Genomic DNA, 27,864 nt, shown 5'->3' with positions numbered 1-27,864 from the left:
AATTAACAGGCAAATGATAAACTGGTGAACATATTTATATATTGTGTGTATATATATATATAATATGTATAAATTATATATGTAAGTTATAAATCTCTATAAGTAATAGACTGGTGTATTATTAGGAAATATAAAATGGGCAGATAACACAATTAGATAATTCCTAGAAAGAAATACCACTGTCCAATAAAACTTGAAAATAATGATCAATTCATTGATAAGAAAAGAAATGCAGTAAAAAGAAATGAGATGCTGGGGCCTCCCTGTTGGTGCAAGGGTTAAGTGTCAGCACTATGAAGCTATCCACAGCCACTGCAGCATGAGTTCAAACCCCAGCCAGGGAGCTGACCCACATGGCAGGGAGACCTCTCCTGTCTCGCCCCACTGCTCCCCTCAGTGTATTTCAGTCAATCTGCCTGTTTTGCTCCCCACTCTGTCTCTGGTGAATCCTATCACCCATCTCTCCACACCTGTGACCTACACCCCAGGTCTTGTATGCATAAATAAATAATTCTTTAAAAAAAATAATGAGATGCTATTTGCTTGGTATATAGTAAAAGGCAATTTTCAGCAACCTAATGGTATAAACTTACATTATTACAACCTTATTTTAAAGTTGATTTGGCTTTATAAATGACAAAGACTGAAATAATTCATACCATTAGCCAAAGAAATTCAACTTCTAGAATTGGAAAATCATAAATCACTGCTAGATTATGGGACAGCTTACTTTTTCTGGTAAATGGGCATAGTAAGGTGAGAACACACCCCTGTTTTCACTGAATATCCATAGTGCTTTGTGAGTGTTTCATGGAGATATTACTTTCTACCTTGTTCGTTAAAAGTGAAGCCACCTCAGATAATGTATTGGAAACTCAACATGTTTCTTTAGGTTAGACATGATCAGTGCCTTTATTAATGGTTTCCCCTAAGACATAGGGGATGCCAAGTGATATACCACAGGATCTCTTCACTTGCCCTCTCTCAGGTAGCTAGAGAACCATGCAGCATCCTCTAACACTTTATGCAGAGCCAGTCTACAGTTCCATGGCACTGCAAGAAAATGACTTTGGAACATTTATGAACAAACTGCGAAGCTTCTGAAGGCCACTAGGACTGAGGACAGAGCATCCACATTTTCTTCTCAACTCTGAAGACTTTGGCAGACTTCTTTCTTTGGCAAAGCCCTGTATGTTCTGACACTGATGGAGTGTTTCTTTCTTTTTCCACTTTAATGGGTGAAAGTGTGGAAGTCATTCGTCTGGGACACAGTTATTTTATAAACTGGGATCAGAAGATGTATTACTCAGGGAAGGCGACACCTGCTGAGGCTCGGACAACCACACTCAATGAGGAACTGGGCCAGATCGAATATGTTTTCTCTGACAAAACGGGCACCCTCACTCAAAACATCATGACTTTAAAAAAATGTTCCATTAATGGAAAAATCTATGGTAAGGGAAACCGTTCCTTTTTCTTAATGGTATTGTTAATACTTCTTAAAATACACAACCCTGTTTTTTCATTAAAAACAAAAAGCAAAGCCACTGCTGGCTTTCTAATTAGTCTGGGCACCACCAACATCTATTGAATAACATAATAGTTGACACCTAATAAATGCTGACTAAATATTAATTTGATGAATGTTAAATAATTTAGATGAAACTTTGGATTTGTTACTATCGATGGGTGGAGGTGGGGTTTATTGGTGTTACTGTTAGATGTTCCTTTTAGTGCTCCAACTTTGTGTCTCTGTTTGGTGGCACTCAGGAGACCCACATCTCAGAGAGATCAAATTCTTTGTTGCCTGATTTATTGCAGTAAAAGCACTTGACATCGCTCTGGAATTGGTGTTAGTGCCTGATTTAATTTCTGAGAATTTATACTGTATTGGGCTACTTTGAGTGGCCAGAAAAGTTAGTCAATTTCCAGTTACTATTTGTATGTTTTTGTTAGGATACAAGCTCTGCAGCTGGATTTTCAGGCATTCTATTTATATGTGTCCCTTGTCACCCTGAGTTTGGACAGTTCGCAGATAATTCTGCTGGAGCACGGATGCTCTGTGGGAGGCTCTTTGTCAGGTTTCTCTGGACTCTCCTCATTTCACTGCACTCAGTCCAATTTCTTAATCAGAAATCTCAGAAGTAAAGGGAATCCAAGAAGGAGAGGGAAACTTTTCCTCTTTTTCCTCATGGGAAACTTTACGCACAGCCAAGTTTTTTAAAGCAATAATTGACATTGAACAAAACTTAGAAATAAAGTTGACTTTTGTACTCACTTTGCAGCCCCATGACCCAGGGCTGCCATGGCTGTCTCATCTCTCCTCTGCCCCCTGCTCCTCTCCAGGCTTCTCTGGTAGAAGACCAGATGATTTTCAGCCTGGACTTGCACAAGCCTGCAGTCACACCATGTATTTCTTATATCACTATTGTAATGCCTGGCAAAAAAAAAAAAATGAAAATTTCCACTTTTTTATTTTGGACATTAATTTTAGAGACTTTCTAAAAATACTGCCTTAACCCAAGGAGCAATTGAAATGGGAAAATTTTAGTAAGCGCATTGGAGATATTTTGAATTCAGAAGAACTTTTGTATTCTTTGCCATGGCAATACATATAATGATGATGATGATGATGATGATACTGCTAGGAAATGATTCTAAAGAAATTATCAAGCATGCATGATTCACTTGTAGAGATGTTAATTCACAGTACTATTTTCAGAAAAGGTCCTTGATTTTCACAATGTACATATCCCAATATCTTTGAAAATTCCAAATTTACAAATCTCACGGTAGCTTATAATTTTACTTATAAAATACAGGAAAATAACTGAATAATTTAAGTAACCTCTTTAGACCATGAATATATATATGCCATTAAAATTTGTAATTCATTTATGATGTCATTAAAATAATTCTTATTAAAGCACCCAAATAATGTTTCAGAATAGCTTTTACTTGTTTTCATACAAGTTACCTTATTTATATATAAAGTGATTTGTTCCTCAAGAGAGCACTAGTTTCATCCAGAGAAAATAACCCCCACAATGGGATGGCAAAATAAACCTTTCTTTCTGAAAACAAAGGACACTCAACTGTTGGTTTGTTAACATCACAACTTCTGTACCACTTCTTTAGGTTTTAAAAAAATGATGGCTCAATCTGTCTTCAAAAGGACCTTCCTCAAAAGGAGCTGGAATGTGGACTCATATTAATCTTCCATAAAAATTTGACACCCCACTCAGATTTACCTGAGCCTTTTCTGACTCAGGACTCTTATTTTGCAGATTTTCAAGTATTCTATTTACATGATAACCTTGTCACACTGATTTTAATTTTTTATTTTCATTTCCATTACTAGACCTATAAATGCACTTTCTTTGTGGAGTTGCATTTTACACAGACACAGTTTTGTTTTGTTGCTATAATTTTATTAGAATTACCAATTTGGGCTAATGACTAGAATATAATCAGGGTGAGTTTAAGATTTAAATACTAAGTGCCTGTTTAGTTTCATTCATTTGCTCAGGGATTCCTGCCACCTGCAGCCATACAGCATTCCAGATGTAGATCTGTGTTCCAGAAAAATAGCAAAGAACTATTTGGCAAGTGTCTTTCCAGTTGGGATTTTGTACAGTGAAAGAAGAGAGACTTGAGTTCAAAAACCCACTCCTGCTGACTTTTTAAGTTTTAGTTTAGTCTTGTCACTTTGAACTCTTCTTCAGTCCCCTCATCCATAAATCAAGAATGAAAATATTCATCTTGCAAGTTCGTTATGAAGTTGAGTGATGGGTCTCCCCGGTGGCGCAGCGGTTGAGCGCTGGATTGCGAAGCTGCCCGCAGCCTCTGCAGGGCCAGTCTGATCCCTGGCTGCTCCGGAGGAGGGTCCTACATGGCGCGCAGACCTCTCCTGCCGCCCGCTGCTCCCCTCAGCAGTGTACTTAGGTCCTTCTGCCTGCTCTGCTCCCCGCTCTGGCTCTGGTGAATTCTCTCACCCTCCCGTGCTTCTGACTGTACCCAGTGCTTGTATAAATAAATAAATAAATCTTAAAAAAAAAAAAAAGAAAATATTTAAAAAAAAAATAAAGTTGAGTGATATTGTAAATGCCTGGCACAGGGTTGATGCAGATAACTCTTTTTTTTTTTTTTTTTTTTTTTTTTTTTTTTTTTTTTTAAATATTAAATTTTATTTTTATATTCCCCCATACAATTGCAAACGCCCCATTCTGACCCAATCCTTCCCCTCCCGCCCCCCACCCCCCAAAAGGTGTCTCTGGTTCATAGTTTTTTGTTGATTTTGATTTTCACTTTCTTATATTCATTTTCCTGGTCCCTTATTTAAGTTTTCTAGATTCCTGCTATGAGTGAGACCATCCGGTATTTTTCTTTTTCTTTTTGGCTTATTTCGCTGAGCATGATCCCTTCCAGTGCCATCCATGTTGCTGCAAATTGCATGTGTTTATCTTTTTTGAATGCTGAGTAATATTCCATGGTATATATGGACCACATCTTCTTGATCCAGTCATCTATTTTTGGGCATTTGGGTTGTTTCCAAAGCTTAGCTATTGTAAACAGTGCTGCTATAAACATAGGAGTGCAGGTGCTCTTTGGAATTGATGTTTCTGTGTCCTTTGGGTAAATACCTAGGAGTGGAATTGCTGGATCATATGGAAGCTCTATGTTTAGTAGGTCCAGAAATCTCCACACAGCTCTCCATAGTGGTTGGACCAGTTTGCACTCCCACCAACAGTGCACAAGAGTTCCTTTTTCTCCACATCCTCGCCAACATTTGTTGTTGCTAGTTTTTTTAATATGTGCCATTCTCACTGGTGTGAGATGGTATCTCATGGTAGTTTTGATTTGCATTTCCCTGATTACAAGTGATGTTGAACATTTTTTCATATGTCTGTTGGCCATTTGCATTTCTTCTTCAGAGAAGTTTCTTTTTAGCTCTTCTGCCCATTTTTTGACTGGATTATTTTCTTTGTTGTTGCTGAGTCTCATCAGCTCTTTGCAGATTTTTGTGATCAGTCCTTTATCATTAGTGTTGGGTGCAAAAATGTTCTCCCAGTTGGTGGGGTTTCTCTTTGTTTTTGTTATTGTCTCTTTTGCTGTGCAGAAGCTCTTTAATTTGATGTAGTCCCAGCTGTTTATCTTTCTCTTCACTATCACTGCTTTGGGTGATGTGTCTGTAAAGATGTCTTTGATGTGCAAATCACGTAGTGTTTCGCCTATATTTCCTTCTATGTATTTTATGGTTTCAGGTCTTATGTCTAGTTCTTTAATCCATTTTGAGTTGATTTTTGTGTATGGTGTGAGGTAGTGGTCAAGCTTCATTCTTTTGCATGTAGCGACCCAGTTTTCCCAGCACCATTTATTGAACAAACTTTCTTTGCTCCAATGCATAGTCTTTGCTCCTTTGTCAAAGATTAGTTGACCATAAATCTGTGGGTTTATTTCTGGATTTTCTATTCGATTCCATTGGTCTGTATGTCTGTTCTTGTTCCAATACCATGCAGTTTTGATGATTATGGCTTTGTAGTATAGTTTGAAGTCTGGGAGTGTGATGCCTCCATTTCCTTCTTTTTTTTTCAGTAGAGCTTTGGCTATTCGGGGTTTTTGGTGATTCCATATGAATTTCATCAATAATTGTTCTATTTCTTTGAAGAATGCCATTGAGATTTTGATTGGAATAGCATTGAATCTGTATATTGCTTTTGGTAGGATGGCCATTTTAATAATGTTTATTCTTCCAATCCATGAGCAGGGGATGTCTTTCCATTTCTTTGTGTCTTCTTCTATTTCTTTTAACAGTGTTTTATAGTTTTCTTTGTATAGGTCCTTTACCTCTTTTGTTAGATTTATTCCCAAATATTTGATTTTTTTTGTTTCGATAATAAAAGGGGTGGTTTTTTTGATTTCTTCTTCTTCAGATTTATTGTTTGTGTATAGGAAGGCTACTGACTTTTGCGTGTTGATTTTGTATCCTGCCACTTTACTGAATTGATTGATGAGTTGAATTAGTTTTTCTGTGGAGATTTTGGGGTTCTCTATGTATATTATCATATCATCTGCAAATAGTGATAGTTTGACTTCTTCTTTTCCTATTTGGATTCCTTGGATGTCTTTCTCTTGTCTTATTGCTCTGGCTAGGACTTCCAGTATTATATTGAAAAGCAGTGGTGAGAGTGGACATCCTTGTCTTGTTCCAGATCTTAATGGAATTGCTTTCAGCTTTTCACCATTGAGAATGATACTGGCTGTTGGCTTGTCATAGATGGCCTTTATGATGTTGAGGTATGTTCCTTGTATCCCAAGAATTTCAAGGGCTTTTATCATGAATGGGTGTTGCACTTTGTCGAAAGCTTTCTCAGCATCTATTGATATTATCATATGGTTTTTATATTTCTTTTTGTTGATGTGTTGGATAACGTTGATTGATTTTCGGATGTTAAACCATCCTTGTGCCCCTGGAATGAATCCAACTTGGTCGTGGTGAATTATCTTATGGATACATTGTTGGATTCTGATAGCTAAAATTTTATTGAGGATTTTTGCATCAGTGTTCATTAGGGAGATTGGCCTATAGTTTTCCTTTTTTGTGTTGTCCTTATTCGGTTTTGGTATTAGTGTAATATTGGCTTCATAGAACGTGTTTGGTATTGTCCCTTCCTTCTCAATTTTTTGGAAGAGTTTGTGAAGGATAGGCACTAATTCGTCTCTGAATGTTTGGTAGAATTCATTTGTAAATCCATCAGGCCCTGGGCTTTTGTTTTTGGGGAGGTTTTTAATTACCATTTCAATTTCGCTGCTTGTAATTGGTCTGTTTAGGTGTTCTATTTCTTCTTTATCTAGCTTTGGGTGATTGTAGAGTTGTAGGAATTTGTCCATCTCCTCTAGATTGTTGAACTTGTTTCCATATAACTGTTCATAGTAGTTGCTGATTATTCTTTTGATTTCTGCTGTGTCCGTTGTGATTTCTCCTCTTTCATTTATGATTCTGTGTATTTGTGCTTTCTCCCTTTTTCCTTTGTGAGCCTGGCTAGGGGTTTGTCTATTTTATTTATTTTTTCAAAGAACCAGCTCTTGGTTTCATTGATCTTTTGGATTGTTTTTTTAGTTTCAATTTCATTTATTTCTGCTTTGGTTTTTATTATTTCTTTTCTTCTACTGGTTCTGGGGTTTTTTTGTTGTTCTTTTTCTAGATCTTTGAGCTTCGAGATTAGGTTGTTTCTTTGAGTTCTTTCTTGTTTTTTGATGTGAGCTTCTATTGCTATATATTTTCCTCTTATTACTGCTTTTGCTGCATCCCATACATTTAGGATATTGGTGTCCTCCTTGTCATTCAATTCAAAGAATTTTTTAATTTCTTCTTTGATCTCCTCGTTAGTCCAGTGGTCTTCCAGTAGTGTGGCTTTTAATCTCCATGAGGTAGGATAGTTCCTTGCCTTCTTTTTATGATTTATTTCTAGTTTGATGCCTTCGTGGTCAGAAAAGATGGTTGGTATGATTTCAATCTTGGTGTATCTGTTGATGTTTGTCTTGTGCCCCAGTATGTGATCGATCCTGGAGAATGATCCGTGTGCGCTTGAGAAAAATGTGTACTCCGTTTTTTTTGGGTTTAGTGTTCTATAGATGTCTGTTAAGCCCAAATGCTCTAGGTCCTTATTTAGAGCTTTAGTTTCTTTACTTATTTTTTGTCTTGTTGATCTATCCATTGTTGATAGTGGTGTGTTGAAGTCTCCCACTACATATGTGTTTTCTCTGATGTCTGTTTTCAGAGAGGACAACAGTTGTCTGATATATTTTGGTGCTCTTTCGTTTGGTGAGTATATGTTAATGAGTGTTATTTCTTCTTGAAGTATTGTCCCCTTAATCATAATGTAGTGACCATTGGGGTCTCTTTTTATTTTTTTGAGTTTGAAGTCTGTTTTATCTGATATAAGTATAGCTGTTCCTGCTTTCTTTTTGGCCCATTTGCTTGTAGGATTGTTTTCCATCCTTTGACTTTGAGCCTATTTTTATCTTTTGTAGCTAAATGTGTTTCCTGGAGACAGCAAAAGGTTGGGTTTTGTTTCTTAATCCAGGCTGCAACTCTGTGTCTTTTTATTGAAGAGTTTAGTCCATTTACATTTAGAGTTAATATTGATATGTTAGCATCTGTATTTGCCATTATGTTTGTCTTTCCTTTATTTATTTATTCTTTTAATAACTTTTTTTTTTCTTTTTTGGTCTTCTTTCGTTGTTATTCGTCCCTCTGAGGTTCTGGCTTTAGGATTCCTTGTAGTATTTTTTGGAGTGGGGGTTTAGTCGCAATGAAATTCCGGAGTTTCTCTTTGTCTGGGAAGGTCCATATTCTTTCTTCATGGAGGAAAGAGAGCTTTGCGGGATAGAGTATTCTTGGTTGGCATCTGTTTTCTTGGAGTCTGTTGACTATGTCCCTCCACTCTCTCCTTGCCCGTAGTGTTTCTTCAGAGAAGTCTGATGTCAGCCTGATTGGTTTTCCTTTGAATGTTATCTGTTTCTTCCCTCTTGTCAGCTTCATTATTTTTTCCTTGTCCTGGATTCTTGGGAGCTTTACTATTATGTGTCTTGCTGTGTTTTTCCTTTCGTCATGGAAGTTTGGTGTTCTTCTTGCTTCTTGTATATCAATTTTCAGCTCCTTCTTCTCATTTGGGAAGTTCTCTTCAATTATATCCATGAATATTTTCTCTGTTCCTACATCTCTCTCCTCTCCTTCTGGAATTCCTATAACTCTTATATTTCCTTTCCTCATGGAGTCAGATAGTTCCCGAAGTCTTTCTTCATTCTTTTTCCTTCGTACTTCTCTTTCCTTTTCTGTTTTGGTTCTTTTTATTTCTGTGTCTTCAAGATTACTTATTCGTTCTTCCATTTCATCTATTCTGCTTTCATTGCTTTTCCCAGAGTTCTTTAGTTCCTCCATTAATTCTTTGATCTCCTGCATTTCTCTTACTTCCCTCTTTAGGGACTCAATTTCCTTCTTCTGATCTATCACTTTTTTAATCATGGCAATTTTAAATTCTCTTTCTGGAAGGCTCAGAAGTTCTTCCAAGTTGCTGTCGTTGCAATCTGGGGAGTGGTTTTCTTTTTGTGGTGTGCTTCTTTCCTGAGGAGTTTTTAGGTTGCGTGTGGTTCTTCTACTCCCTACTGTCTGTTTTCTAATTTGTCGTATGCGTTGGGACACTGTGTTGCTCGGACTGACTGACATCTTGGGTGAACTTCTCCGCTCCCCTCTGGCTCTTCCAGGAGCCATCTCTGTCTTCTGGGGGAGCTTTCTGCTGGTTTTAGGCAGTTTTTACTTAAGAAATGTCCCTGTTCTCAAATGGCGAAGCGGGATGCAGTCCCTGCGCCTCCGGTTTCAGGCACACTCTTCTGCGCACCCGGTCTGCCCCGGACGTGGGTGCCTGCTCCCTCTGTGGGCTCAGACTGCTGGTCGGAAGGGGCCTGGCGTGGAATAACTTCCCGGCTGGCCACTGGGTCCTCCAGAAACCTTCTGCCCTTTTCAAGCAGTCTTAAGAAATGTCCTGTTTTATAGGGTGTTAGTGACTTTTTTTCCTGGTCGCTAGGTGGCGCCAGAGATCTCTCCTATTGTCCTTGGGGGGCTGTTTTTCGCCTCCCCCCACCCCGTGGGACAGAGAACAGAGCGGGAATGGTAGGGTACACCTCAACAGCTTTGGGGTGCTGTGTCTGCCTTGTGCCCCACCGTCGTGGAGAACCCACGCCCCGAATTTTCGTGCCCCGGGTCTCAGTTCAAAGCCCTCAGTTCCAGGACGCGGGCTGTAGCCCAGTTCAGTGGCGCGGGAATGGCGCCTTTTGCACAGCTCCCGTGCCTGGGCGCCTGGTTCCTGCTCACTCAGGGAGGGACCTTCACCTCAGTGAGGACCTCCGTGCGTCTCCCCGCAAGCCTAGGTCGCAGGCGCGGGGACCTGGGCAGCCGCGATCCAGGTCTGCACTTGCTTTTCAAGCTCCCCGAGCGCGCCGCGTTTCCGCGCCAGCTTACCGGCAGCCCGGGCTGTGTGCGCGTCTCCCGGGGTCTTTGTTCTTCTCTAATGGCGCCAGGAGCCGTTCGCAGATAACTCTTATAACCACAAGAATTATAGTCTGGGCAAATAGTATTAGACTTCAAATGCCAAGCAAAAATTAGGAAAATCTTAAAGGTCTCCAAGTGGGAAAAAAACTAAAATAAATTATGCTACCTGAGCCATTATTGAACTAGTTAAAATTATGTGGAATTTATATAAAGTTATGATGAATATATATAAACATGCATCCCCCCACTCCATAAAATCAATCCCCTCCAAATAACTGTACAAATACTAGGTTTTATGTTTTGAGGGGTGGGACTATTAATAATTTTTATTTTCTACTATAAACATCTATATATTCAAATGTTTCTATACTAAACGCACACCAGCTTTATACTAAGTAAAGTTATTTTTAAGTATCTGGCATATTGGTGGCTATGTTTTTTGCTACAGAAGGCACTGACTTTGTTTTGACCTTGATATTGCACAGATGTAACTGGCACAAACCAAAATAGACAAAGATGTACAAGCTGAACTCTAGCATTAGTGAGAAGTGGTCTGTCTATATAATTTTGAATTCCCAAACAGTGGAGATAAAGTGGAAGACAAAAATTTGCCTTTTGCAAAGATCATAATTAATGTGATAACAGAATGACAAAGTTTTATAGAAAACACCATTGTATGCTTCATATTTTGTTTTAACGCATACTGCACTTGAGTTCCACTTGGGTAAACATGACTTTCTCTTTGTGTTGATTGCCATGTCTAGAGTTACAGTTTGAAATCACTCCTAAAATGTCTACATTTGAGCTCATAATGTCAACAAGTAATGGTGCTTTAATAAATAAGAATAGTCCTCAAAACTAAAAGTCTGAATCTGGGCTCAATTTTATTTAATTCTCAATTTTTTTTTTTTTTTCAGCAGGTGAAGCAGAGGATGACCTGGGTCTGAAAACAAACATGACTAAGGTATGGAGGTGATTAATTTCATTCTTATTTGAGAAAATTAAAATAAATTATTAAAAAAAGTAATGTACCACTGTCCATTAGATTTCCACCATCCTTGCTCTCACCCATCACAATCTCCTGTTCTGGTAACCTCAGTTCTGTTGTTGATGTCCATTGGTTTCTATTTATTTTGTTTTGTCAGTTCATCTGCTTGTTTCCTAATATTGCACATATAAATGAATCATCCAATATTTGACTTATTTCATTTTGCATAATCCCTTCAAGTTCCTTCCATTTTGCTGCAAATGATAAAATTTTATTTTTTTTAAAAAAGCTGAATAGTATTCTCTTGTGTACATATACCACATCTTGTTTATCCAATGATCTTTCATTGGCTTCCATATCTTAGCTCTCGTGAATAATCCATATTTTAGCTGCAGTAAATAGAGAGGTGAATATAACTCTTTGAGTAAATGATTCTTCAGACAGATTGCTCAATTATATGGTAATTGCCACCAATAGTGTATAAAAGTTCCTTTTTCCTCACACCTTGGTCAACACTTGTTGCTATAAACATTTGTTGTAAGCCATTCTCATGGATGTGAAATGATATTTCATTGTGGTTTGTAATTGATTTGTGTATATATACTTACATATAATTTATTACATTGTTATAGCTTCTTTTGTCTCTTTGGACAGTGTTTGACTTAAAGTCCACATTTTTCTGATGTATTCTCATCAAGTTACTATTTGTATACCATTTACCATTATCATTTCCTTTTTCAGACTATATCTTTCTTCTGATTCAGGATTTGTATTGGTATGTGATTAGTTATCACTGTGCATTATCTAGTTGAAATAGGCTAAGAATCTTTTTCTCTGCTAACCCAGAGTCATCATGCTTCCTGGAAATTCTACTCATTGTGGAATTCCTTATTTAACTTGACGTTTTCTGTCTCTGGTAACAAACAGATTCAGGAAGTCCTCTTGTCAATTGTTTCATACCTTTTAACACTGTTGTAAATAAAACTGTGTTACTTCTCTCTAAGAGTTGTAGTCTTTCTAATGAGATCTTTAATCCCTGTGAGATCTTTCTGTATCACTTCTCAGTTCCTATATTATCCCTCCACCATCACTGTTCCCCCCTTTGCTCCTACAATTGTTCTTTCTATACTTGGGCTGAAAGTCCTTTTAGTTCAAGGTGGTTCAGGTTTTGGTTCTACTATTTTCCTTAAAAAAATAGGGTTGTCCTTTTCCTTCTGACTCTCTGCTAGGCTGAGCAAATCAAAAGTCTAATTGATATTTATTGATGTATCAATGCTCTGCCTGCAAATTTCTGTTTTTGTTATTTCAGACACTTTTCAGTATAGCAGGTTACCAGGGCCACCTTCCTCTCATTCATCCTATAGTGCAAGCTGCCAGCTGATAAGTTCTACCTGTGTAAAAGAGTTCAATCAATCTTACTGTTGAAGATAATTGGGTAAGAACAAGTCAACAGACATTACAGAATTGCCTGTGATTAAATTAGACAAAAGCCAAAATACATGTGACAATATGAACCAAGGTCATTTAAATTTGATTAGAATGGCAATGATAAAACTCTAATTAACAAGAAATCTCCACACAGCTTTCCACAGTGGTTGAACCATTTTGTGGAGATTTCTTGACCTACTACAGATAGAGCTTCCATATGATCCAGCTACGCCACTCCTAGGTATTTACCCAAAGGGCACAGAAACATTAATTCAAAAGGATACCCGCACCCCTATGCTTATAGCAGCACTATTTACAATAGTTAAGCTATGGAAACAACCCAAATGCCCAAAACTAGTTGACTGGATCAAGAAGATGTGGTATATATACACAATGGAATATTACTCAGCAATCAAATAAGACAAACATGCAATTTGCAGCAACATGGATGGAGTTGGAAGGGATCATGCTCAGCGAAATAAGCCAGAAAGAAAAAGAAAAATACTGGATGGTCTCACTCATAGCAGGAATTTAGAAAATCTAAATAAGGGACCAGGAAAAAGACTAATTGCAAGAAAGTAAAAATCAAAATCAACAAGCATATAGACCAGAGACACATACAAAGGAGGATGGGGGAGGAGAAGAGGGATTAAGGTCAGAAAAAGGGGGTGGGAATTGTATGGGGAATATAACCAAAATGAAGATCCATACATTATGCAAAAATGAAAAATGATGTAAGAATTATATAAAATAAAATAATTCATTAAAAAAAAGTCTAACACCAGTAGAGTGATTTGGGAAGATATGGCATGCATGCAAGATACAAGGCAGGATGCCCTGGAAACATCACAGTCATGAACACAAGAAAAAGCTCCTTGAAGTGGAAAAACAAATGTGATAGAATAAAACATTCAATAGAAGAGTTGGAAAGTTCTTCTATTTTCCAACTTAGAAAATCAAGAGACTCTTCCAGAAAATAGAATAAAAGGAAAAGAGTTAGAAAATAAAAGAAAAAAAATTAACTGAGGAAGTCAGCTGGCAGATTGAGACTTAGTGAAATCCCAAGATACAGCTGAGTAGAAATACTCAGTTTCAAGATCCACATTGTAAAGTTCATTTCTCACCTTTTCTGTGAACAGTAGCTCAAAGATGGGCTTATGTAAACACGATATATATATATATATATATATACACACTTTTGGCTTTTAGATGAGAATCAACTAGAGAAAAGATTTAAATTTGTCTACAGAACAGAATAGACATATTTTCAATCCGTACAGTGAAAAAGAAAAAATACAAGCAACAGACTGGAGGAAAAAATAAAGGGAAAGTAAGAGAGGGAAGTAGGGGGTGGATAATAACTTCATCATACCAATTTGAGAGTGTTTAATTATAAACCAAACCAAAATTTACAAAAAGGGCATTCATATGTCATGGGAAGTTATAGAAGTGATTAATAGAGAAATTAAAATTATGGATATATCTATGTTGTTACAAGGTTTAGGGGAAAATGAAGCAGTGTAAATGCTATAATTTCATGTCATACAGAAACAAATTTGTAGATAAGGTCTCATATTTATAAACTCAGAAATGATGGTTTAAATTTACCTCAAAGTTCCTGTTACACCTTTTGGAAATGTTTAATTGATTTCCTCTGGACTGTGGGCTGGGAATGTGGTGGGAGGGTGAAGTTTCTATTGCTTTACTTTATAAGCCTTAGTGTATGATTTGATTTGTTAACCATTGTCATATGTTGTATTGAAAATACTAAAGGGACTTAGATAAAAAACACACTAGCATATTGTTAACCCCTGATAATGGTAGCCATTGTTAAATTAGTAAATGGAAAGGGAAGTAATCAAGAATTAGATTAGGGAGTTGTTCTGGAAGGTATTTAAAACATGGGTTTTTTGACTAAGTTTGAGTCCTCACTCTGCCAATTCCTAACTGGAAGGCCTTTTGATGAGGCTTAGATTCTCATCTGTAAAATGAGGAACTTATCACATTGAACAATGGGAAGATTATATGTAATAATTAATATAAAGCCATTAGCATGGTATCTGACCCTCTCTAAAAAATTATAAATATTTTTTATCCAGTATTAATTTAAGAATAAATCTGATTTTAAGAAACAAGGGACCTATTCTCAACTCAACTTTATTGTTGGTATTAAACTCTGTGCCTTGCAGTGGGTAATTTAAATTGCCCACAGTACTGTTTCTCTTTTAGAAAGTAGTTATAATAACATCTGCTCTTTTAACTTCAGAATGAATTACAAAAATTAAGGGAGGCTTAGAAAAAAAATCTGTGCCCAAATTCTCCTTTGATTTTATTTATTATTTCCCCCAGTTTTATTGAGAAGTAATTGACATACATCACTATATGAGTTTAAGGCATACAGCAGGATGATTGATATACATATATTGTGAAGTGGTTACTAGAATAAATTGGGCTAATATCCATTTGTCATATAGATAGGTTAAAAAGGAAAGAAAAAGTGAAGAAAAGGTAAAAAATTTCTCCTTATGAGAACTCAGGATTCACTCTTTTACCTTCCTGTATATCCTTCAGCAGCTTTGGCTCTAGTCATACATTACATCCTTGTACTTAGTTATCTTACAATGGGAAATTTGTGTCTTTGGGCCATCTTCCTCCAATTTCCTCTCCCTTAACCTTGTGCCTATAGTAACCTCAAGTCTGTGCTCTTTATCTATGAGTTCGTTTTTTAAAAATTCAATATATAATATTTATCTTTCTTTCTTCAACTAATTTTACTTCGCACGATGCCTTCAAGGTCCATGTAAGATTTTAAACTGGGAGTCCTAACTTTAGGTATAAGAATGAAAGTTTAGGGCCTCCCTGGTGGCATGAGGGGTTAAGCACCGCACTATGAAGCAATCCGCAGCCTCTGCAGCATGAGTTCGATTCCCGGCTGGCCAGGAAGAAACCCACATGGTGAGGCAGACCTCCCCTGCTCTCGCTGCTGCTCCGCTCAGCACTGTACTTCAGTCAATCTGCCTGTTCTGTTCCCCACTCTGTCTCTGGTGAATCCTCTCACCCCAACCCCCACACCTCCGGCTTGTACCCCATAAATAAATACATCTTAAAGAAAAAATGAAAGTTTAAGAAACTTTCAGAATAAAAACTCCAGCATTACCCTAGGGGAGGTAATGTGGACTCTGCAGCTGATGGATCCTTACTGGTAAGTAAAACCACAGAAGACTCTCTAGAAATAGGAACAGGTTCACAATCCTTTATTCAAAACTTAGGGGCCAGGATTATTTACAAATTCAGAGATTTTTTTTGTTTGTAGAAAGTGTATGTTGTATCTGCCATTGCAGTATGTGAAATCTCAGTGAGATATCACATAATGTGTAATGTGTGTAATGAAAACATTATTTTTTTGCATTGGAAATGTTAAGTTACAATAAGTAGTCTTAGAAATTCTGTAATTGGATATATATCATTCCAGGTCAGATATTGCTGCCAAAATAAGTTCAAGTCAGGTCAGTTTCTGTTATCGAGGAGGTTTTGAAAAAGACTTTGCGTTTTCAGGGCTTTTTGTATATTCACTTGCAATAAACATTTGAGGGTCTGACAGTCATTGGATATTTTGCTTTCCCATATACTTTTGGAAGGTTTACTGCTTTTGGTACATGGCTCTGAAATTGCAAGATAATATTTAACAGTAATGAGGAAACAGAAAGTCATTTCAGTGCCAGAAGTTTGAGACTGCAAAGTCATACAAGCACTAAAACATGCTCAGAGGAAGTGTTTTGAATTGTAAAAAAAGAACGTTGTTGGAATGAAGTCTATAGTCTTTTCAGTTGTTGTTGTTGTCCTCCTACAGAAAAAAGAGCTTGTGGATTTCTCAGTCAACCCTCAAGCAGACAGCACATTTCAGTTTTTTGACCAGCATCTGATCGAATCTGTTAAACTGGGTGATCCCAAAGTACATGAATTCCTTAGGTTACTTGCTCTCTGCCACACAGTAATGTCAGAGGAAGATAGTGCGGGTAAGTGGACAATGTGTCTGAGTGGTGAATTTTCTTTTGATTTGTCCTTTAGCCTATCATTTTTATTAAGATTTTGGGAATTAAAAGGATTTTCTAAAGTAGAACATTGCATAAGTGGTTCACCTGTCACTAGCTTTTCTTTGTATTTATTTATATCCCGAGTGTTTTCCCCCCAAATGTGAAGAGAATTAGAAGAAAAGCAAAAGAAAAGCAAAAGCAAAAGAAAAGCAAAAGGAGCATTGGAAAGATGAGAGCTTAAATGTTCCAGTTAAAGGGGATGAAATATTTCTTATGATTGAGTTCCACATTGGACTGGGAGCTTCCTGGTAGCTGGGTGATTAGGGAAATGCAGATGAATCACTTAACTGTCATTATTAACACACGTATCTAATAGATGCAGATGACCATTAGAATGAGTTTTCCCAGGAATGAGGATAGATTTGCACTGATATTAGAAAACTCTTACTTAGTTCCCAATATGAACAATTTCCCACAAAAGTGGGAGTAGTGTTCATAGAATAGAACAAAATCAGCTGTGACCCTTTAATATTGAAGCAATGAGGCAGTAGCTAATGCTAGTAAATTGACTTCTTGCTCCAATAGGGCTCAATCTATTTCATTTACAAGTTTTATTTCTTTCTGCTATCTACTATTGAGTTAATGTCACAAGTAATTTTAAATCAGAAGTGAAATATATGTATAATATATGGTCTATATATGGTAAGTATACTATATATTGACTGTATATGTATTTGTGTGTTGTGTGTATATTATATATGCATACATAAAATTTATAGGTATATTTTATTTATGTATATCTTTTCTTTGTGTACTACATTATAGCTATTGTTTTGCCCTTGATAATGCTGATCTACTCCATTCCTCCATTTTTAATTGCTGTGAGGATTCACATAACAATATTTATGACTTAAACTGATCTTTGTTAGTGCTAATTAATGATTTAATATATTTTTATCTGAAGATGTTATGATGGCATTAGGTTTCTCTTATCTGTGCCTTTGAGTTTATTTCAATTCCCAAACTATTTTATTTTAACAGCACCTGTTTTTTATTTACATATTCTCTTTAATGATATTAGTTTGCTTAATTATTGAATGTTTAATTTGATGTTTTCTCTATTATGTTCCATTTTATGAAGAGTTATTTCTTGAGTTCTGTGTCTAACTTTCATGTTTTCCTCTAATGTTCGGTGATTTGTGGTTACCTGCTCTTATTGTGTTTGAGAATCCCTGCTTCCCTCTTGGTGAATGTAGGCTCTGATTACAGTGACCAGTCTCCATGATTGTCAAGCAGAGAGTACTGAGTAGAATTTGGTAATAAATTTTACTAAAGGTGACCCCAGGAGCACTTTCACTTTTCTCATTTGTTGACCTTGAGTTTGGATTATCTTTGGGGGTTGCTTTTACCACCTTGTTTTCTTCTACAGATATTTTGAGTTGCTATTTTCTCTCTTATTTTGATCTCTTTATTTTCCAGAGAAATTTCTGGTTTACTGATAACATTCAGTCTTTCAGTACCATTTACAAAATTTTTCATTTTGTGATATAGTTCAATGTACCCAAAATGCGCATATTTTAAGTGTATTGTTAAATGAATTTTCATAATTATAGACACCATGTAATCATCATCCCTTTTAATGTTTACCTATTTTCCATCACTCTACAAAATTACTCCTGTTCCTTTTCATTCTACACCTCCAACCCTGTCCAATCAACCACTTGAATGAATTTTGCTTGTTCTTGTACATCATATAAATGGAACCATACATTATGTATTCTTTTGTATCTGGCTTTTCAGGTCATGTAATGTTTTTATCATTCATGCATATTGTTGTACTGTAGGGTAAATGAGTTAATTGGGTTTTTTATGCCACTAGCCTCTGTGATTATCATCTGTGGCCTTGATCATGTTACTGCAGAAGGTGTGTGGGCATGGGGCATGTGTGCCTGACTGTGGACACCTGCAGTGTGGGTGTGTGCGCATGTGCAAGTGTGCACATCTATGCCTAGGAGGGAGGGGATAAAAAGGCAGTGTCACCCTGGGGGAGGGGAACTCAAGTTGCTCTCTCCCTGCTTTCTTGATTCCCCTGCTTATTATTAAAACCTGTGAAGATGATGCCAAGGGCTCCAATGTTCTCTTTTAAACTGTTAGAACTAATGGTGAACCCACCCAGCCTGGGATAGTTGCATAACATAAATCAATCATAGTTTATTCCTTCTTTCATCACTAAGTAACATTCCAGTATGTGCTCTACCACAATTTTCTCCACCGTCCTCTGTTGATGTGAAACAGTGGTGTTGTTTCTGACTTTGGGCTATTATGAGTAAAGCTGCCACAAAATTTTTATGTCTCGAAATTTTTTTTTAAAGATTTATTTATTTATTTATTTATATAAGCACTGGGTACAGTCAGAAGCGCGGGAGGGTAAGAGAATTCACCGAGTCAGAGCTGGGAGCAGAGCAGGCAGACTGACGAAGTACACTGCTGAGGGGAGCAGCGGGTGGCAGGAGAGGTCTGCGCGCCATGTGGGACCCTCCTCTGGTGGCCAGGGAGCAGCCGGGGATCGAACCGGTGCTGCAGAGGCTGCGGGCAGCTTTGCAACCCAGCGCTCAACCGCTACGCCACCGAGGAGGCCTGTCTTGAAATTTTTTGAAACAAATTTGTTTTCAGTTAATACGTAGGAATTGGAATTGCCAGATCTCCATTTAGGTATACATTTAACTTTCTAAGGAATTGTTGAACTATTTCTAAAGTGTTTGCGTCATCGTTTTGTGCCACGTTCAGCCTATAGAGATGCTAGAAATGCCTGGAGCACTCACCTACATCTGTGGTGGGACCCTGTAGACGTTTGCCCGGTTGGACCCAATGTTGTGGCTGGTCTGGCCCTGGTGGTTCTTAGTACTTGCAAGGTGCCCTTCAGCAACAACCGTAGGGAAACTTTGAAAAGACACTGTTTATAACTCACAGGTCCTGGAGGAAACACTGTCCACAATGGCCACATGGCGAGTTGGGAGGAATGGGAACAGAACATGAGCACAGGCCTGAGGTTCTGCTTTCAGTAGCGCCCAGGGTAGAGGGCCTAGCATTTTATGTATTCATCCTTTATTGAAGAATTTATAATATCTTTTAAATTCTTAAAGTGTGGGAAAGGAAACAAGTTGCCAAATGGTGAGTTGTCTAAGTCAATCAGACATCTCAAACAAAGGAGACTTCAGCTGGGCCTTTTGGCTCTTCACCTGGTCCTGTAGGCAGTAAAGAGTTTGCTGAAGATGCTATCTTTGAAGTGGATGCCTGAGCCATCAAATCTAATGCCAGGCACTTATGCTGCCATTAATAAACCACCACATCTGGGCCTCCCCGGTGTTGCAGCAGGTTGAGCGCAGTGCTGTGAAGCTGTCCACAGCCTCTGCAGTGCTGGTTCGATTTCCAGCTGGCCAGGGAGATTCCCACATGGTGCAACAGACCTCTCCTGTCTCTCCCACTGCTCCCCTCGGCAGTGCTTTCAGTCCTTCTGCCTGTTCTGCTCCCTGCTCTGTCTCGGGTGAATTCTTTTCATCCTTCCTTGCCTCTGGCCTGTACCCCAGTGCTTGTATAAATAATAAACAAATCTTTAAAAAAAAAAACCCACCACATCTGTCAGGTGCTTATACTACCATCATTTTACATTCCCACCAAACTTTGTTTTAAAACAAATTTCTTTCTTTATTCTTGAATATTGTTCTGCTGTCTGTAAAAATTTCTGGTGACAATTTTTTTTTCTCAGCACATTGAAGATAACACACTGTATTTGGTGGCTATTTCTGTTACTGAGTAGTGACAATCAGCCATCAATTCTAATTATGACTTGAAGGTAATCAATCTTTAAAGATATCGTCTTTCATGTTCTGCTGTAAAGGTGTGAATTTTAAAACACTTATATTGTTTGGGATGCATTGAGAGTCTTGAATCTGTAGAAGGTTGACTTATGTTGTCTCTAGATTTTTCTACACCAATTATTTCTCCACATTGTCTCTGACTCAGTTCCCCTCACATATTAGATCTTCATTGTTAGACATTTTCATTCTATTCTCTAATGTCTTTTAACAATTCTCTCATTTTTCTATTTCTTTGTCTTTCTAGAATATATTCTGGAATTTTCTCCCTAGTTCATTAATTTCTTCTCTAAGAATATCTACTCAGCAATTTTGATTTTTAATTTCTATAGTCTTTGAATGTTCAAGTATGCTTAACTTCATGCATCACTTTTATGTTTTGAAATCTATCAAATATTTGTATTTACTGTTTTTGATAATTCTAAATCTAAAGGTTTTTGCAGAGCTTGTTCTCTTTTTGTTCTCACTGTATCTTCTTTATTGTGGTTTCTATGATTTTTTTCACTGTGAAATGAAATGACCATTTTATTTGGAACTTTATTTTAGGAATTTTGAGGCAAAAGCTTGTTTCTCCAGAAAGGTTTTGCATTTAGTCACTGTCCTAATGCAGGAACATATTAAATTAAATTTCCAGCCTGATTTTTGTGAAATTTTCAAGGTACATCTCTAGTCACTGAAAACACAAAGGTGTGGTCTTTGAGGAAACTGCAGCATAGTGGACGGGCAGACTTAAGAATGAACATTTTTCTGTAAGGTGACAAGGGCTGCACTGTTGGATGCATGGGGTCCCGTGGTACCCCACAATTAGGCATCTGATGGACCTGTCGGTTGGTGAATAGAAAAGGTCTGATTTGTAGAGCTGACACTTGATGGGGAGTGACCAAGTAATTAGATCGTGATTTTGTCATTCTAGGAACATTAGTCCCTCTCTGCATTGATATGTGTAGGGTAAGGTAAAAAATATCACGCTTTTCTGCCCTCCCACCATCAGGATAGATGATGGATCCTTGCGGTTCTGAATGCATGCCTGATGGCGGGCACCTGGAGTAGGGTGTGGGCATAGGTAGATGGGATTCACCTGGGCTAAGACTGCGCTTTTAAGGGCAGCATCACGGGGACGCCAGCAGAACCACGAAAGGAGCAGGGGCCACCTGAGAATGCTGGAGAGCCCAGAAAGAGTGAAGACTTGCTGGGGCCTGGGAGGCCTGCCAGCCTCCCGGCCCCCCAGCACCCCTGCCTGCTGTGTACCTGGTAAATCCCAATAAAAGCCTGAAAAGCCACTGAGGACTCTAGGACTTCTCCTTCATCCTGTCTGCATAGAATCATAGACATTCTGCACTGTGCCCATTCCTGCCACTACAATATGTTTGTTTTGTAACCATCCCAGGACAGGTAGGTTCATCTTCAGTTCTCGCAGATGAAAAGATGATTTGGGAGGCTTAGGTAGATTTTTACATGCCTTTAATGCTAAATCAGGATACAGACCAGCTCTCTCAATATTTGTCTCCTCTCGTCTCTCCTATCGCCTCAGGGTGACGCAGCCCTTATAGCCCCTTACCCCTCAGCACAGGTGTCACCATTTCCATGTGCACATGCCCCATGCTCTCTGGACCCAGGTGCCCATAATTACAGGTGCGGTGCGTGCACAAGACCACGGGGACTGGCCAAGGAGGCTAATGGCAGGATGAGAGGGGGAAAGTCTGATGCCTTCATTTACCCTACATTTGTTTCTTTTCTTTTTTCTTTTGTATACTCCTTTGGGGCTGTTGTTTAAAATTCTTGTTTCTCTTCCTTTTAGGACAGCTGATTTACCAAGTTCAATCGCCTGATGAAGGAGCTCTAGTGACTGCTGCCAGAAATTTTGGGTTCATTTTTAAGTCTCGAACCCCAGAGACGATAACAATAGAAGAATTAGGAACACTGGTTACTTATCAATTGCTTGCCTTTTTGGATTTCAACTATATCAGAAAAAGGATGTCTGTCATAGGTACGGGTGGTAACTGAGATTATTTTCGATCTTTTGCTAGCACTATGGGTATCTTGACGCTTTCCGGGGATGATTTCACTCTTGGTTATGTGCTGAGAGTGGTGGTATTTTTGTATCTTTATGATATAACCTTATATAACCTTATATAACCTCAGCAATGTCACAATAAGCATAACACTATTTTAACCAGTCTAACATTGTTCTAAATGTTCTACATGATTTAATTTTCACGATAATCCTGTCAGGACATATTACTTTTATGACCATTTTACAGATAATGAAATTGAGACACAGAGACTGAGTAACTCTCCCAAGACCACTTAGCTTGAAGTGGAATGGCTGGGTTGCAAACCAGAAAGTCTGATTGCAGAATCCATTTGCCGAGTGACTCCCTGACTCTGGCTCCAGAAGAATTCCTGAATTGCTTGGCATGAGCTAGTTGTTGATACTGTTCTGTGACCATCATCATCTGCCTTCTCATTGTCATCTGTGTGTTCTGTTCACCTGCCTCCCTGATAGTGTCCAGCACCACATCAAATCCATTCTTTCTTAACTGTTCTTACCCTCAGTGCTGCTTCAACATCCCTTGCATTCTTTTTTTGTTTTTATTTATATATTTTTTACATCATTGTTCATTTTTAAACAATGTTTGCTTACACCCCACCTCCCAGGTATAGTCCCCATAGAATTTCCTTCCCCAATGCACCTGTGCACCATCACCTCAGTCCCCTGTGCTCCTCCCTCCCTCCCTCTAATCCCTCTCCCTCCTCCTCCCCTGCAAGCAAATTGCAGATAAAAATGCCTCTCATTCTTATTTTACTTTTTTTTTAAAAAAGATTTTATTTATTTATTTATTTATTTATACAAGCACTGGGTACAGTCAGAAGCACGGGAGGGTGAGAGAATTCACCAGAGCCAGAGCGGGGAGCAGAGCAGGCAGAAGGACCGAAGTACACTGCTGAGGGGAGCAGCGGGCGGCAGGAGAGGTCTGCGCACCATGCGGGACCCTCCTTCGGTGGCCCGGGAGCAGCCGGGGATCGAACTGGCACTGCAGAGGCTGTGGGCAGCTTCACAACCCAGCGCTCAACCGCTGTGCCACTGGGGAGGCCCATTTTACTTCTTTTCTAATCCTTGACACAGACATTCTAAACCGCCTTCCTCAAGTCCTCAACCCTGCAAGATCACTTCATTTTTTCAAAGCTAAATTCATCTCCTCTTGAAGAAAATAGCCTCAGAGATGCACATCATTGACTTATATTTTCCTCATCCTTATCCTTTATCCCCAAGTGATAGCTTTACTCACTCTCTTTTCTACCTCAGAGGAAAATTGCCCTTGTTCTGTTTCAAAATTGAAGTTTCTACCTTATCCCATACCCATTATCCCCTTTCTTGCTTGCTTCTCATGGCTTGTGCCTGTGATACCTTCTTCGCCTTCATCATAACACGAGCATGTTATCAGGCCCAGGTTAGAGCACGTGCTACCCCAGGGGCCCCACTTTGCCTGCTTTCGTTGTCTTCAACTGCCCAGGGCCAAGCACAGAACTCTTCACACAGTAGATTTTCTACATGTGTCGTTAAACAAAATTTGACTTAACCCTTAGTAACTTGAAAATATCCTGCACATCAGATGAAATCAGATTCTACCATAGAAAACAAGTGCGTGAACAAAATGGTAGGGATTTTGGTCTCTAACAACTGGAAATTAGCCCCAGGAGACTGATCGCAGCAGGTAAAAACCAGACATCATCTGCGGATGTTTATTTATTTTGGACAGAAGGCTGTGGGCAGTCGTCATCGGCGTCACTGAGGAGCACATGTGCTGCTCGGGGGTGGCCTCGTGTGTGTCAGCAGGTGTTATCAACTTACAGCTTCAGGGAAAGTGTTGCTGATGCTGAGCTGGCCCAGACAGTCTTCTTTGCTTTGAGGGTGTTGACAAAAGCCTGAGATTGCTACACAGGGAAACTTATGGCCTCCCCCCATGCTGGTCACCATTACAGGCTGTGGAGAAATCGCAGCCCAACCACAAACACTAGATGTTTGCCTTAATTGGTCCCAGATGAGGAAAGGTAATGCACCACCACAGAAGGCATGGAGGCTTGTGGGCTTTTTTCTGGCTCTGTTTGGTTTATAATTAGCAGGAATTTGAAAGAGGGACTCCATTAAGGCCAAAAAAAAAAAAAAAGTTTCTGTTAGACAACAAGGCAAAAAACAACCCTATTCTCATGATTGTCACATGGTTTGGTCTGTGGGGACAACACCCTGATGTGAAGACTCAGACATTTGCTGCTACTGCTATTGCTGCTACTGCTGCTTTTCCTTCTCCTTCCTTTTTTTTTTGGTTTGACTCTCAGTTACTGAATCATGAATGTATAGTTTTAACTCCAATATTACTTTGATTCTGAGGCACACAAGCCTCCATGCCTTCTGATTTAATTAAAAGATAGCTAAATAAAAATAGATTTCCTTTTTAATTTTATATGTATTTTACATCATTTTTCCTTTTTGTACAATGCATGCTTTCTCCTCTCACATGTAGTCCCCATAGAATTCCCACTACCAGTTCACCCGTGCACTATCACCATAGTTCCTTGTGCTCTTCCCGCCCATGTTTTGATCCCTCTCCTTCCCCCTCCCTGCAGGATATCTCTGATTGATAGTTATCTGTTAATTTTGTGTTTTAATTTATTGTAATTATTTTTTCCTGATCTCTTATTTGTTTCCCCTACATTCCTCCTATAAGTGAAACCATCCTGTATTTTTCTTTTTCTTTCTGGCTTGTTTCACTGAACATACTCCCTTCTAGCTTCATCCATGTTGCTGTGAATGGCATGAGTTTACCTTTTTGATTACTGAGTAATATTCCATTGTGTGTATATACCACATCTTCTTGATCCAGTTACCTAAAATACAGATTTCTTATAAAGAACTTTTTCAGAGGGTATGGAATCTGCTCTATTGATAAACATAAATCTCATGGTTTTATAGGACCAATTATACCAATTCTGAAAATAAAAATATAGCTATAAAATTCAAAGATAACTAATAAGAGAGGCAAGTGGCAAATAACCATTACAGAAGAATAAATTACAATAGTTCTTGGAAAAGCCCTTACAAGAACTTTAAATAAGGACATATATGAATAGCCACTCAACAAATATGGCAAATGTTGCTATTACATTTACTCTTACAGCATAAACCTGGAGGTCATATGTACTTACAAGCCACTTGTGAGATTTTGGCCCTCTTTATTTCACAAAATCCTCACTGCTGCTTTCAATGCATTTTGCATTGATAATTCAACTCAATGAAACAAATATTTATTAGATCCTTAATCAAAATAGATTGTTTTCTCAATAATATGACAAGTAAAATTATAAATGTGCCTTTTTTTCCTTTTCTGATGGCTGATTTATGAAACAGAATCATCAGATTTTGTGTGTATGAAGCAATAGTACATATGTCTCTGAACAAATTGGTATGTTTCATGTATTCAGTCATATCAGAATCCATTTAAAGTAATATCAGTAGTAAGTTTGTAAAAATATTTCTAAATTATTAATAATCATTTGAAACTGTGATTATTCATTCCATAGAAAAAAGGAAATCATGTTTCTGTTCTCCCTACTGAAAATTATGTGTTATAATACTGTTCTCATAGAAAGTGGCAATCAATGAATATGCAACCAAAAAAGGTTATGAATGAGTGTAAGGTTGTTACTGAAAAAATCCTGATATTTTTCTGTAGGAAAAAAAAGGTTCATCTTTACTGGACCAAAAAATCATAAAGCTGGAAAGGACTTTAGAAGCTTGATTGAGTAAGCAATCCTTTCACTTGTAATTCCTCCTTTCAAATATAGAAACTGAGATGAAGAGATGGCAAGGGATTTGTGGTTCTCAGTGTGTGCCCTATGGAACCCTAGGAAATCTTGAGAGATTTTCAGAGGACAAAAACTTCACAAGGAAAAAAATATTTTCATGATAACACTAACTTTTTTTGTCTTTTTCATTTTCTTCTCACCAGTATACTGTGGAATTTTACAAAAGCCACATAACATGTGATATAACAACAGGTTGAATGTAATAAATAGATAGGAAAGTCCAATTTTCTCTATTAAGCCAGACTTTGAAAAGATTCATAATTATGTAAAAAAAGCCATTCTCCAAACTAAGCTACTTTGAAATTAGTAATTTTTCTTAGTAATGTTATATGTTCATCTGCATTAGTTTATTATAATTATTTTATAATTTATAAATGTATAATTATTAGCATTATAAGACTTGATATAAAAAGCCTGTTTTAATTTCTAATGTCATAAATGTTGATAGAACTCATATTAAATGGCTCTTTGAAGTCCTTATAAAGTTTCAAGAGAGTAAAGGAACTTTGAGGCCAAAACATTTGTGAATTGATGTCCTAAATTAGACATAAAACTAGTCATAGAAAAATCATACTGGCAAATGCAGGATATACATACATTGCTTTTATAGTTGTGATGGAAGGGAGAAAATATGGGGGGATTATTAAATTGGATTTTTATAAGGGAAAAGCAAGAGAAAGCCTTTTTCCCTAGGATTGAATGAACCTGTTCTTAAGAGGGCAAGAAAAGTCTATAGGAGTTTTGGCAAGTAGGAAAACTTACCAAGGATCTTAGAAGAGAGGACAGCCCTAGAGAAGCTCCAAAAAACTGACGTTTCCAGGGTACATTGAATCTATTCAAGCCAGGAAGAAACTAGAATAGGTTAAGTGTTGAATAAGTGTAATTATAGTTTAGAAGGGAAAATAAATTGTTATACTTTGATACTGTATTTCTTTAAATCCAGCTCTAGATTGTGTGTGCTATTAAACTAATAATAATCAGTATTTATGCTCACCTATTTTGAGGCACTTGATATTTAAAGAAAAGGTATATGTAAGTGGAAATCAGTAATAATCTCTGATTCAGTTGATAAAACCTTTGAGGGTCAGAGTATGCAGACAGTGAAGTATGACCCAGATAGTCATCTTAAATTTTAGGTATTTCCTGTTACATTTTATCAGTTCTACTAAGACAGACTTCCAGTGGGAAGAAGGTGGACATTTTAATTTAAAAAACCTCTATGAAGTGTACTTGTCCCCCAGATTGTGACCCAAGAGTGAACCAGTACGAATAGATGAACTTTTCCAAGAAGTAAAAGGTAAGAAATAAGTCAGCAAGGCTGAGAACTAATGCATAAACCATGGCTTCGAATGCCTAGAAGTCCATATGAAGATCTTCTGACATACAACAGCTAGTTGTTTCATGCAGTTGAACTTGAACTTCACACCAGGAGACAGGCAAATTCTCTTCTCAATATAGAAATCTTAATTCAAATCTATCAAAATTTCAGAAATGGCAGGCAAGAAAAATAAAAATGTCATACAGATCAAAATGAAAATACTTGTTTGTGAGTTTGGGAAATTAAAGGAGTCTAATAAATCAAAGATTTCTAAGTTAAGAAAACAGGAATAAAGCCAAATGACT

General features: G+C 37.8%; 1 protein-coding gene across 3 annotated transcripts in view; it reads left to right on the top strand.

Moving 5' to 3' along the window:
* The window catches only part of ATP8B4 (ATPase phospholipid transporting 8B4 (putative)), a 236,439-nt gene that overhangs the window by 142,169 nt on the left and 66,406 nt on the right, over positions 1-27,864 (top strand). For 2 of the 3 annotated variants that reach the window (XM_054701418.1, XM_054701414.1), the window contains exons 13-16: positions 1,246-1,454; positions 10,969-11,015; positions 16,318-16,483; positions 22,175-22,363. In XM_054701418.1, the coding sequence (XP_054557393.1) occupies positions 1,246-1,454; positions 10,969-11,015; positions 16,318-16,483; positions 22,175-22,363 (611 nt within the window). The remainder of the gene's footprint in view (positions 1-1,245; positions 1,455-10,968; positions 11,016-16,317; positions 16,484-22,174; positions 22,364-27,864) is intronic. The other variant, XM_054701424.1, reaches the window with a different exon arrangement.

Source organism: Talpa occidentalis, unplaced genomic scaffold, assembly GCF_014898055.3.
Source record: "Talpa occidentalis isolate TD23 unplaced genomic scaffold, MPIMG_talOcc4v2.1 talOcc4.11, whole genome shotgun sequence".
Classification (NCBI taxonomy): Eukaryota; Metazoa; Chordata; class Mammalia; order Eulipotyphla; family Talpidae; genus Talpa; species Talpa occidentalis.
This window is presented reverse-complemented; position numbering and strand designations above follow the sequence as displayed.